General features: G+C 41.7%; 1 protein-coding gene across 1 annotated transcript; it reads left to right on the top strand.

The window, feature by feature from the left end:
* The first annotated feature begins 4,765 nt into the window (after positions 1–4,765).
* Positions 4,766–8,387, top strand: LOC108702062. The gene is made up of 2 exons (XM_018237063.2): positions 4,766–5,690; positions 8,184–8,387. Exons 1-2 carry the CDS (start codon positions 5,058–5,060, stop codon positions 8,346–8,348), a joined length of 798 nt encoding a protein of 265 aa, XP_018092552.2. The 5' UTR covers positions 4,766–5,057; the 3' UTR covers positions 8,349–8,387.
* Positions 8,388–14,285: the final 5,898 nt, after the last annotated feature.

Here is a 14,285-nt window from a genome sequence, read left to right as displayed (position 1 = left end):
GGTTTTTGAGTTATTTCGCTTTTTATTCAGCAGCTCTCCAATTTGAAATTTTACCAATCTGGTTGCTATTGTCCAAATTACCCTAGAAACCATGCCTTGATTTGAATAAGTGACTGGAATATGAATAAGGATGGCACTAAATTGAAAGATGAATAATAAAAAGTAGCAATGACAATACATTTGTAGGCTTACAGAGCATTTGTTTTTTGTTTTGTTTTTTTAGATGGGGTCTGTGACCCCCATTTCAAAGATGGAAAGAGTCAGAAGAAGGCAAATAATTAAAAAAAAACAACTAAATAATGAAGACCAATTGAAAAGTCTCTTAGAGTTAGCCGTTCTGTATCAAGTAAATGTTATATCAAAGGGGTGGTTCACTTTTAATAGTGTCAGCTCTTCCAACTGCCTCACCCATATTGTGAATTTCTGTCAGCTTTTCTTTTACTGCATCATCTGTTCTTTGAAATATTGTTAGCTGTTCTCAAAATGCCTTCTGTCTTGGTGAAGTAGTTGTCTCCTTTCTTTCACACAACCTAACCTTCACTCAGCTACTGTCCAATTCTTTACCCCCTCTATACTGTACATGGCAGGCCTGGACTGGCAATCTGTGGGTTTTGACAAATGCCAGAGAGGCTTCTGTAAGTTCCCATAGACAGTCACTATTTATTGGGCTGGTGGGGGGCTGCTTGGGCCTCTGTGTACTTGGAATGCCAGGGCCTATTGTGAATCCAAGTCCGTACCTGATGCATGGGTATATATTAGTGCACTACCTTTATCAACTTGCACAAATGCTCTGGAAATACACTGGTGACATTTCCCTTACATATGACCTCTCCCACCCTATTTAACAAAGTGGTGTGGCATCAACGGTTTACTACCAGACTTAAGGTGGCCATAAACGTTACAATTATGATCTTTCCTGGAAAAGATGTTTCCAGGAAAGATTGGTCGTTTCAATGCACACGTGTAGAGCGGAGTCGTCATATAGATAGAAACAATAGAATTCAACCTGTATCTGATTCAGCACTAAAAATGTCCACCTTCAAAGGCGCTGATCAAAATTTTCCAGCCAGTCCGATCAACGAGCCAAGCGACATTCAAATCTTCTGCTGATATCGGTCGGTTTGTCTCCCACCATATATGCACTGAATATAGTATGAACATTTGTTTAGTACGATATTATCGGTGCGTCTATGGTCACCTTTACCAAGTGGCTGATGACCATCGCTCAATGTATGAACTCACAGGGCCACTCATTCCTCCTCCGAGCTAAGGAAAGAAAGCCAGTATTTTGCGCCCCTCTTTTATTTATATAGAACTCCACCCCCTCTTTACCTAGGAGGATTTAGTTGGTATTGGAGCCCCTATCATCTATATACTGTATTACTACCCCCTTGTGCCACCACTCTTTGGTGAGGCGAATGGTGAGGTCAAAGTCATGAATCCCCTCATTTAAGGTTGCTTGGAGTAAGCACTGTTTATTTTATTTTTTAGTGATTAGGGTTGCCACCCGAACAGTATTACAAATTTACTGGCAATGTAGCTGCCGGTAAATTTGTAATACCCCTTACAAAAGCCCTTGGCCCGCCTGCAATCCGCTCAAAACTTACCTTTTTTTTCATCTTCTGGCCATCTTGTGCCATGGCTCCTCCCCCTTTTACATCACAGCCTGCCTGTTTTATGTCATGCCCCGCCCCTCTTGTTCCCACCATCGGCCAGTTTAAATTTTATGAAAAAGTAGGGTTGCCACTTTTTCTGGAAAAAAATACCGGGCTGCCTATATATTTATCTTTTTTCCCTATTAATAACAATGGGATTAACCATCATTTTTACCGGCCAGGCCGGTAAAATACCAGCCAGATGGGTCAGGTGCGGGTCAACAATTTGTCGACCCACACTTCACTAGTAGTACCCACCCTCTCAGTTTGCTGATAGCCTGTATGGTGAGATTCCATAAATCTGTGCCATCATAGATATTCCCCTGTACTAAGCACAATTCTGCAGGAACATTTGAGGGTAGAGCCAGGTCCAGACTGGGATTTGACTAGTCACTAGACCCCGGCATTTCAAGCCATAAAAGCCCCCCATCAGCCCAATAAATAGTGACTGTCTGTGGCATCTTACATAATAATTGTTTTATTTCACTGGGGGTTACAAGTTGGACATTCCTGATGTATGTACCAATCCTTTTTAACCACGGTTACACAGTCTTTCTATGGATCTCATAGCTGACCCAAGTGCATATTATTAATATCAGCACAATTTCACCCACCACTTGCTTGCTTGTTTGGCTGAGCAACAAGAGCTAAAATTTGAGAAGGGTGGGGTGAGTGCTGTAGAGTATGAGAAATAAAGGACAGATTTAGAAGTCTCAACTTGAGGTCCCCTCTAAAGAGAGGAGAGTAGAACAGTTCCTTGACTCAGCTTTAATTCTAACCCCATGATATAAAACCCAAATACAATATTGTTTGAGTATAATGTGGAGAGTAATACCCTCAGACATTTTGCAATTGGTTTTCGTTTTTGATTTGCAGTTTTTGAGTTATTTAACTTTTTATTCAGCAGCTCTCCAGTTTGCAATTTCAGCCATCTGGTTGCTAGGGTCCTAAGTACCCTAGCAACCGTGCACTGATTTGAATAGGAGAGGGGCTGAATAGAAAGAAAAGTAATACAAAGTAACAATAACAATAATTGTGTTTCTTTAGATGGGGTCAGAAACTCCCATTTGAAAGCTGGAAAGAGTCAGAAGAAGAAGGAAAATAATTAAAAAATCTATAAAAAGATGACCAATTGTTGCTTATAATTAGCATTTGTATAATATACTAAAATTTAACTTTAAGGTGCACCAGCCCTTTAACCAGTATACTTTAAGTTTTCCTGAAAGCCACAAGCGACGGATGTGCTGATCCACCCAGCACATATATGAACAATATCGCCGTCTTTTCTTTATGTCAGATGATTCAGATGATTTTGTTTGTGATCCTAAACGAGCTTCCATTATCCGGTGTGACATTTCCAACCATTTAAATCCCATTACAATGAGTAATTATAGGCTTTTTATTGCAAATGTTAACACTTCTTTATCTCGCTCCCGAAAAGTTTAATGTTCACTTACAATTTTCATTATGAAACAAGAGAGACACAAGCCCATTTGTTTGGAAGATAATAGGATTCCGACATGTGTTCAGTTAAGCAAACGAGGCACAATAGCAGGAATTACAAATCAACCGCAGAGGGTAATTATGATCCGTTCTCTTCATAAGAATGTACTGAGCAAGCCTTGTGTCACCCACTGCCGTGTAGCTTGCCCAAGAACCGGAAAATGTCATTATCTGGAGCATTTATAGAATTGGATTCCCATGTGGTATAGCTACAGACATACGGCAACCAAGGGACTATAGAATCTGTTACTATTTGATCATTGTAGGCTTCATGTGTGTCTCACTTCCAAACTAGGAATACTTATCTCCTAAAGAAGTGTCCTGAGATATTAGGCTTCATAATTTATATGCTCTAGGGCAGGGGACCCCAATATATTTTACCCATGAGCTTCATTTAGATGTTACAGGAGTTATGGAGCAACACAACCATGCAAAAAGTTCCTGGTGATGCCAAATAATGGCTGTGATTGGCTATTTGGTAGCCCCTATGTGGACTGACAGACTACAGGAGGGTCTATTTTGCAGTACACTTGTTTTTCATGCAACAAAAACTTGCTTCCAAGCAAGGAATTCAAAAATAATCTCCTGCTTTGATGCCACTGGGAGCAACATCCAAGGGGTTAGTGAGTAACATGTTGCTTCCTAGCCACTGATCACTGATCTAGATCATAAAAGTCATTAACAAACTAGAAGGCAGGGTGCAAAGTGCAAAAAACAGGCGCAATTCACTATTTTTTTCACTGCAGCCTGCCTTCTGGTCTACAGTAAATGAATTGACTGAGATGTCTGCACTCTGTTATAGACCTGTGAATACACCACTGAGGGGCTGGGGAAGACAAGCAGCAGCGCAGGGTCGGACTGAGCTGGGAAAAACCCGCCGGCCTAGACCGGCTCCTTGCGAGACTAGGGATGCAATCCAGGATTCGGTTCAGAATTCCGCCAGGATGCTGCCTTTTTCAGCAGGATTCAGATTCGGCCAGCAGAACCGAATCCAAATCCTAATTTTCATATGCAAGTAAGGGTAGGACTAAATGGACGTTTTCGCAGCGATCTGATGCGCTGCAACAAAACGCCAGCGTCAAATCACATGCGATGGAAATAAGGTAAATTAATGCATTGTCGGATGTGTTGCAGTGTTGATCCGGAGCGACACAACTGTCTGATGCAGACTCTGCACGCTGCGTCTCCATCCGACAGTTGTGTCTCATCGGATCAAGGCTGCGACTTCATCCAACATTTGGTACAGTTGTGGTGTCCGGAACATTCTGGATACCATGATAATAGGTATTTTCACTGCTGCTGTTCTCTGTTGGGCAGTGATGGCAAAAACTCTCCAATACCCATTAATTTTATTATAAACCAGTGTGAGGTTTCTACTCTACTTTTATCAATATGCAACCCCCCCCCTTTTTATTTTTCTATAAAGTACAGATGTTAAAAAATGTGTCCCCCTGTGTGTGTGATTTTTTTTTTGGGGGGGGGGGAGGTTGAATATCAAACACACACTGATAATCATTAATCTCTGTAGGATGAGTCTGTGCCTGACTGTAAAGCTGAAGCCTCCCCCCTCCCTCCCATGCGGTTATATAGAGTGGGAGACTAACAGGTCGCAGTCGCATGCTATTCACTCAGAGTGGAAGACGCAAACTGTACTCTCAGAGGGAGAATCACACAGATAAAAACCAGATCTCTGCAGTTTGGTGGAATATTTTCAGAAGTGCCCACCTGCCTTGCTCTCTGCATACAGCGCAGCTCCTGCTCACAATCCTGCCTTGTATATAAGTACAGCTTTCTCCACATAGGAAAGTTCTTCTGCACTCAGCGCACCTGCCTCCACATTTCCCACCTGGAATCCAAGCGAGCTCCTTGCTTGTACCGCTCCTGTGCAGGCTTTGGAAGATGATGGTTCGATCTGCCCCTACTGTCAGGTGGTGGTTTCTTGGCTTTTTGTTCCTTCTTGTCCCCCAACCAGGGACCCCCTGGTACAAGCATTCAGCCAGCCCCCGATATCACACAGTGGGCAGAGCTTCGGGACTTCTGATTGGGGTCCGGAGGTCCCCCTATCTATGGAGAAGACAAATTACAGGGGACAATGTTGAAGAGAAGCTGCAGGGAGAAGCTAAGGGCATGAAGGTGACACAGGGTACAGAAAGGAGCAACTTTCTAGCAGACCCCAGGGAGACCCCCGAAAGATGGGAGCTAGAGAGGAGCCTTGAGGAGGTGAGAAGAGACCTGCAGGAGAAAGACGAGGTCCAATGGGACAGAAGAAGCCTTCAGAGTTCAGGGGAACAGAAGCGGAGACTTCAGTCACCAGCCGAAGATCAGGGTCTTTATAAAGAGGAAAGAAGCACCTTCCCAGAAGCAGAGGAGCAACGTTCAGCCTTGGACAACTTGCCTCTCTCCATACCAGAGGAACAGGAGACAGGGAACATCTTGTCTGGGTACCAACAGAAGGAGGTGCCTATTCAGGGGGAGTCCAGCCAGTCATGGACAAGGCAATCCAGGTCAGATCCTCAAGCATGGGACACTGAGGTAACTACTATATTTTCCTTGAGGTTATTATAAGTAATTATATTCTCTCACCCTTGCCCACAGTGCAGGAAGGCATACAGATACCATCAACAAGCATGCACATATTGGTAGTATACAGGGGCAGGAGGCATAGTCTTAGATGGAAATGAGACATTATACCTGGCACACCATTGTTTCTAGCCCCAGTATAGATTGTAATCATGTTAACGTATCAGAAAGAACTCACTAACAAAAACTTTATTATGAAAGATATATTAATTCAACCCTTTCAATGTTTGCTACTGAAAGCAATACCTGTATTGCTGTTTCTAATCTCTGCACTGCTGGCACCGACTCCTAAAACAATGCAGCAGAAGCCAGCTAATTAACAAACCATGAGGAGTAATAGCTGCTGCTAAAATTAAGAGTCAGAACCAGAGCACAGAAAGAGATAAATACAGGCATGGGACCTGTTATCCAGAATGCTCGGGACCTGGGGCTTTCCGGAGAACAGATCTTTCCACAATTTGGATCTTCATACCTTCAAATCTACTAGAATATCATGTAAACACTAAATAAACCCAATAGGCTGGTTTTGCTTCCAATAAGTACAAGGTACTGTTATATTATTATAGAGAAAAACGAAATCATTTTCACTTAAAAAATCATTTGAAATAAAATGGAGTCTATGGGAGACAGCCTTTCCGTAATTCTGGATAACAGGTTTCTGGTTAAAGGATCCCATATCTATAGTATTAAGAGAGGGAAGGGGTTCTTGCCCCCAAGAGCTTAAAATACAATCAATATATCACAATCCTTAGTTTATTATGTAGAAATGTTTATGGATTTTTTTAGACAAATGGAGTGTTCATAGTCATGGTGTAGTTGGAAACTTATTATTGCCAAGGGAGGCCAAGGCACTTCATGACTAATGAGTGTATCAAGGCTAATGTTCAATTGGAGAGCTCAGGCATAGGGACTTGCTAATATCCTTCTGCTAATATCTTCCCATTGTCCTTGCAAATGAAATGTAATAGTTCAGGGCCGTTCTTCCACGGCAGGGGCTACTTATGTGTCAAAATATGGAGTTTCTTCTGAGGAATTGCTCCCAAGACTGTCACATTATTATCATTGTCATCTAGGCTCTTACATTGAAACAGTTGGACTCTGCACACAGGGATTCTGTATAATAACCCAATTTCACTCTGTATGTGGTGAGGTAATAGTGTTTCATCTCTCTTTAGAGTGTAGAAAATATCAGCAGCCATCTGGCTCTTCAAGTGAGGTATCGAATTTATCTGCTCTATCATCGGGGCCATCTTCAGTTGTGTTGGGGACTATTTGTTTGTAGTTTGAGGGTGACTTCTTCGGCTGATGATGGGTGCTGGCAGTACTTTAACAAGAGCTTGAGGCTTTGGTCATCACTAAAATAAAGTGTTACTTGGCTTTTATACCATACTGCTTCAAGATTGCGCTGGTGCTTCAAAATTGTCCTACAGTTCCCATGCTGCCCTACTTGACCTATAGTTGTCATCTTTCCATACTATAATACTGCCACCACCTTGCCCTACTACACCCGCTCTCTACTCACTCTACCTACAACTACTGCTCTCAGGACATTCTACTAGAGGGTAGTCACTACATTATTCACCCCCCACAAGGACAGTTCTGTGAATTATTACCTTTTTTGTCTCATCATTTGTCTCACATATAATGTATAGAGTAGTTGGTGGGAATGTAAATTCATTAGAGTGATTTATATATCAAATTACCCAGAGGTTTTGGAGCCACTGTCATGTGAAGCTTACAGATTTATTAGATGGACCATACCATAAATCACCTGATAAGGGGCATAAGTTCCCCATATTCTCACCATTTGTTGTACATGTAGATATAGTAGATACTTTTAAGAAAGGGATGGATACCTTTTGAGCAAGAAAGAAAATATAAAGTATTAATACTTAGTACTAGGATGATCCAGTAACTGCTCCTGTTCTTTGGAGTCAATAAAGATTTTTTGCCTCTTCTGGGGCTAATTGATGCCATCTTCTAATGTTCTTTTCCCAACTTTAACATTCGTGGTGATTTGAGGGTAAAAACATTCACATGGGCCTGACCTGTTTACTAAATTGGCTTGTTCAGTGCCAGTCAGACCCCACTGTCCAACATTTCCTCCCAATTTATGAGGGGTCACAAAGTCAGGACTGAAGTTCCTTCCACAACTGAGTTCCAACCAGGGGCCCCTTTCTGGTTTGAAGTAAGAAAACACATAGCTACAGGGGTGTAATTACATTTCAAGCAAACACTGTGGTTGTAGCGACTGTTGAGGGCAAATACAATATATCTTGGCAGAATTGTTCAACTTAGCAATGTTTTGGAGCTTTAAATTGAATTTGCTGTGGCGCCCAGTAACATCTTGTTACACAGTGATTTTTGTGTAATGGATCAATAGATCAATCTCTAAGGGTGCATTTAGTTGCAGTTAAATAACATGTGCCCATATTTATTTCACAGAGCATTCCCTCTGGACCCTGGAATGTGGACCAGTCCTCCTGTGATGACTTCAAACTGAATTTTTACAAGTTCCTCTGTAAATCCAGCTTCCGCATTTTGTCTCACGCTCCACTGAAAGCCAGAAGACGGAGAAGTACAACAGACGAACTTGGAGGGCTCCATTAAAAACACGTTGCTGGACTTGTCGTTGACCAAACTAATCTCTATCCATTGGTGCAACCATTAAGAGTATTGCATGTGGTATGTTTATTCATCTCTATGTGAACCGGTGAATTTGTCAAACTGGCTGGGACACCAGGGACCCACCAGAAAATCTTAGACCACAAGCCTACTTTTCATACTATTATTCCTCATCTCTCTTTATTCTCCTAGTCTCTTCTCTATCCACTTTCCTTTCCCTCTATTTACCATCTTGGTTCTGATACAGAAATGGGCAATGCGCATGTCAACACTGTATTTAGGTCCAGTGGCACCCTAGGCACCAGACTTATGTGTGTGTGTGATGTCATACACATGTCTGCATGTGACATCATATCTGATGTCATTTCCACCTGCAATATGGCCAATAACCCATCACTTCCCAGCTCTGCAAGCGAATTTATAGAGCAAGTCTCAGGCAGCAGCTGGACTGAATTTAAAAAATTTTTAAGAAAAAAATGTATCTATTTTATAGGCGCCTAAGGGATGCCCATTTAAGGCTGCCTGGGTGCCTATATATATATATATATATATATATATATATATATATATGATAACAGCACTCCCTTCTAGTCAAAATTAATGGTGCCTGGGTACAGAAACCAAAAGCAAAAATTTAACATGGAAGGAAGGTCCGCTCTCGCAGGGCTTAAAAGTCAATTTAAGGTTTTTATTATGATGAGGGGAGACCAGACGTTTCAGCCAGCAATCTGACCATTATCAAAGTGATAAGAGCCCTTTTGCTGCCTGAAATGTCAGGTAAATTGACTTTCAAGCCCTGCGAGTGCGGACCTCTTACTTCCATGTAATATATATATTTAATAGCCAAAGAAACCGCATTCCAAGGACTTTATATGTGATAAATTAAAGATGGTGCGTTATTCTTCAACGTTTCGGCACCCTCACTGGTGCCGTCTTCAGGAAGTGAATACTACAAAAAACTTCCTGAAGACGGCCCCAGTGAGGGTGCCAAAACGTTTCCCATCTTTAATTTATCACATATAAAGTCCTTGGAGTGCAGTTTCTTTGGCTATTATGTACTAGGATTTTGAGCAGCACCCAGGCAGATGTCAGTTCGTATTGAGTGCACCAGTTGGACATGGATATATATATATATATATATATATATATATATATATATATATATATATATATATATATATATATATATATATATATACAGGAATAGGCCCTCCTATCTTGGTAGGTCAGTACGACACTGTTTAATGTATCCGAAGTCCAATCCATCCAAAAAAAAATTCAGTGGAAACACTATTGTTTGATAAATCCATGCATGGAAATGAACAAATGGGCAATGCTTCACAAAAGGGGAGCAAGGGAGGGGAGGGTGCAGCTAATTGGTTTTTTTTTTGTGATGACATCCACCAGAGTGCCTGCTTGAGCCTGCAGCTTACTGGCAGTCTGGCACTCCACCAGCACCTCAGGCTCACCTGGTTCGGCACAACACACCTGCACAGTGTTTTTACAGGTACAGATATTTTTCTGTTTTACTCTGGCCTGACGCCTTGCCTTTGAGAATATAAATTTGGAAGTAGGGATTTGTGGTCCATCCAATATTTATTCCATAATGATCTCACAATTATTTACTTAAATTCACTGTGTAGGTCTGTAGGATAAGTCATGAATTCAACCATGTATTTCATGTGTGGCCCCAGAACATTTTTCTTCTTCGAATGTGGCCCAGGGAAGCCAAAAGGTTGGACACCCTTGTTATAGAATGACCAGTTCTGAGCAACTTTTCAATTGCCCTTCGTGTCTTCTTTTTATAGTTGTTTTTTTTTCTTCTTCTGACTCTTTCCAGCTTTCAAATGGGGGTCACAGACCCCATCTAAAAAAAGTCCTTTAAGGCTACAAATACATTGTTATTGCTGCATTTTATTAGTCAAATTATATATTCCGGCGCTCTTCTGTTCATATTCTAGTCTCTTATTCAAATCCGTGCATGGTTGCTAAGTTAATTTGAACCCTAGCAACCAGATTGCAGCAATTGCTGACCAGAGAGCTGCGGAATAAAAATGAAATAACTCGAAAACGACATATAATAAAAAATGAAGACCAATTACAAATTGTCTCAGAATATCATTCTCTACATCATACTAAAAGTTGATTTAGAGGTTAACAACTCCTTTAACATCCCATGGAGGTCTGTTCCTTTGATTCTTTCTTCACTTGCTGTGAATTTATTAATGGTTGCACCTTTGGAACTCACTTTAGTTCCCAGTTCTGCTTTGTGATGTTTCAACAGGGTAATAGTTGTTGAAATAATAATAAATGTTTTATTTTTTAGATGGAAATAGCTTGCTAGCAATACCATGTTATTCAAAAGTCCTTTCATTTTCATGTCTGCTTTATATACATTTCTCATCAATAAAATCAAGTTGATTCAAGCATCCCTTATTATGTTATTTTATGTGTAGTTCAGAACATAAACAGTGATAGGAAATGTGAAGTAATGAAATCTAAACCGTCTGGCTTCCTGTTATGGGAGTGGGAGGGGCTTGTGACCAGGAAATGGCTGCTGAGGCAAATTTTAGGCCTATGGCACAGGCTTTGGTTTGATGGCATTGGTCCCTCAGGGAGAAACTCAGTGGCTTATACACCTTGGTATTCATTAATCATTGGTCACTGCTTCCCATAGAGAAGCTTATAAAACACTGCTAATGGCACACTCTTTCAGTGACACACGCTGCCCAGCAAGTAGGGTTGCCACCTTTTCTGGAAAAAAATACCGGCCTTCCTATATATTTATCTTTTTTCCCTATTAATAACATTGGGATCAACCACCATTTTTACCGGCCAGGCCTGTAAAATACCGGACAGGTGGCAACCCTACCAGCAAGGCCAATACAAACAGTTTATGTGGCAAATAGCAGTCAAAATACGCAGAGGTATAAAGGTGTGGGATAAATCCAAGGCAGCAACTGGACTGCAAAAGTTCTTTATTGGGGAGTAGAGATACACAACATGTTTTGGGCTGCACCAAGGGCCGAATTTCAAATCGCGGCGCCACAAGGCCGCATTGTCCAAGCGCCGACTTCTTCTGTTGCGCACGCCCCCCCTGCCGCAGCCGGCACTACATGGTCCTAGCGTCGGCTGCGTGAAGCGACATCGATCGCAATTTAAATCACGGGAACATTGTGGGGGCAGGGTTGCGCCTACATTTTAGCCGCCCTAGGCCCGGGCCTATGTGGCCTCGCCAAAAAACCGGGCCTGGCTGCACCATTTGACAAAGGGTGCAGCTAGGGTTACCACCTTTTCTAGAAAAAAATACCGACTTGGCCCCGCCCAAAGCCCCACCCCCAATCCCGCACAACAGTCTGCAGTCCAGAATCTCTACACCTTCCACAGTCACTTTTGCTCTGGCAGGCTTGAGGCTTCAGTAACTAACGCTGTCCATTCCACACATAGCTAAATGCATACTGCCAAACAGTTCCTAACACAGCCCGCAGTCCAGACACTTCCACTGTCCACAGTCACTGTTGTGCTGAGCTGTCAGTTTGCCAGGCAGTCCGCATGTGACCGCACAATACCCTGCTCTTCTGTTTATGTCCACACGCTCCCCCTGCACTTGCGTCTTTAAAGACGCCAGTCACGCCGCCCACAAATTTCATCACTTGAGATTGTGACGTCACAACGTCACATAAGCGCCATGACTTCCAAGGCTCCGCAGTCCGCATAGATGGGGATTTTGAGCAGGGAGGGAGGAGGGAGCATCGAAGCTGCTAAAAACTAAATGGCCGTTTCTCCCCCTTAGAATTTTACCGGCCGTGTAATTGACAGTATTTTTTAAACACCGGCACCGGCCTTTTTCCGGATGTGCCGGTTAAATACCGGCTGGGTGGCAACCCTTGGTGCAGACCGAAACATGTTGTGTATCTCTACTTATACCTCTGCATATTGACTTAATTGGGATATCAGACACAGGATACCCCGTGGGAAAAGCCGACAAACACATTCGGTGAGCTTCACTTGTTTTCTATTTCGTATAAGCAGTCAAAATACCCCCTGGGTCACAATATGTAGATGAACAAATGTTAAAGGTACAAATTTTATGCACAGACACTGGCATAGTTGCTGACAGTTTGGGGAGAGTTGACAGGGCCAGGCAATATTTATTTGGGTTAAATTAATTCTATTAGTTGGTGATGGCAAGATGGCTCTGGGCTGTATACAATCAGATACAATAGTTTTTCTGTATGTTAGTCTATAGGTGCAGCACTTCTGCTGTCAAGACACAAAGTTGCAGATTTGCTTAGGCATAATTTTTGCTTCTGAACGATTTGCGCAAATTCATCAGACATTAATTCACAGCGAATACGTGTATTCATCAAAATGCAAAGTTTCCTCTCGGCAGATGAACGCCGGTGTTTTGGCAGCGAAAATTCTTCAGCAGGGATATTTCTAAAACTTGTTAATCAACTGTCCCATTTTCAGCAAGACAGTCCCGCTTTTGACAGCTCAACCCGCAGTTCCACATTTGTACTGGAACGTCCCAACTTTCTCTGCACTGAACAGCCAGAAAAAGAAACAAAGTTTCTAACTTAATTGGCTTTTGGCAGAGAGCCCAGAACAGCTAACGGGTGCAAATAAGATACTTTGTAACAATTTTGAGATACGCAAATAAGTCATTGTAACAATTTAGATCATGAGGTCCCTTTGGAAAAGTTAGACTCATAGCTTAAAGGGCAATTCATCTTCATTAGCAAAACTGTAATAACTGGAAAAAAACACAGAAATATGTTCAAACTTTCATAATCTGCCAAATTTTGTAAAATGAACATGGTAATTAGGGGCTATGCGCGGCAAATTTTTTTGTCCCTCTTTTTATTTCCAAAATGTTGGGAGTTATGCTTACGCTTAAATTAATTTAAATATGGCGGGTACATAGAGGTCATATATATGTCTTTATTAGTGAGTGTTGGTGAAATTGTGGCCACTTATTATTAAAAATGTCGAGGAAGCAAAATAAAGACAAAATAAAGACAACCTAAAACAATTGTAGCATGAACTTTAAATGGTTAAAAAATGTAAAACACCTATATTTAACAGTTACATCTTGTAAACATAATCCCACTTTAAAATATGAAAAAACTCCAGCGTTTTGTCATTTTTTTTTATAACTCTTTGATACAGGATATGATGTCACTGACATAATAATGTTGAGAATGTAGCTTCATCTTATCAATTCACCAGGTATAAACCTGCAAAACAGACTCTAGCAAAAAGTATAAAGTATTCACACTTTGATGAATTTGAGGAGTAAAGATCGTTCGCTTAGGTGAAAATTTCGGAAACGGAACAAAACTTATCTAGCACTGAGCTTTTTTGCTAGCAAATTGTCCTCTTTTTGCCTCTTAGTAAATTGCCAATGTCCCTGCGAATTGCCATTTCGGCGGATTTTCGATAGAGAGGCCCACTTCGCCCTTTAGTAAATCTGCCCCAAAGCGAGAACCTTGCCTCAGACAGCAATGTTTGGCAGACTAGCAAGGGCGGCAAAAAGACAATATTTCAGGGGCTTAACTACAGAGGCAGTGCAGCAGACACTGTGGCTGCAGGGGGTCCCAGGAAGAACAGGGGGGGCCCATGAGGCTCTAATTAATGAGCATTTTCAACATATATTGGTCAAATAGGTTAAACTTGAGGAGTTAATTTGCTGTGTTGCACAGTATCATCTAGTTATGCCACTTTTCCATTTTTTAACCAAAAATGTGTCCCTTCTAGTTCACAGACTGGCTGAAATCATAGGTCCACCATCCATTATTCTGTTCCTATGGATCAAGAGCCCCAAAACTGCAGGAAGAGGAGAGAAGCTATACCTAAGCACATACGGCCAACTTAAGTCTGTGAAGTTTTAAATCTCTTGTCGGGTAACAATATGTCCCT

This window comes from Xenopus laevis, chromosome 9_10L (assembly GCF_017654675.1).
Source record: "Xenopus laevis strain J_2021 chromosome 9_10L, Xenopus_laevis_v10.1, whole genome shotgun sequence".
NCBI classification, from domain to species: Eukaryota; Metazoa; Chordata; class Amphibia; order Anura; family Pipidae; genus Xenopus; species Xenopus laevis.
The sequence above is the reverse complement of the archived record's forward strand: the minus strand, read 5'-3'. Positions and strand labels throughout refer to the sequence as shown.

Coding starts and splice junctions, on each gene's coding strand:
- LOC108702062 (XM_018237063.2), top strand. CDS start 5,058: ATGATGGTTCGATCTGCCCCTACTGTCAGGTGGTGGTTTCTTGGCTTT. Junction 5,691..8,183: donor CTCAAGCATGGGACACTGAG/GTAACTACTATA, acceptor TTTATTTCACAG/AGCATTCCCTCTGGACCCTG.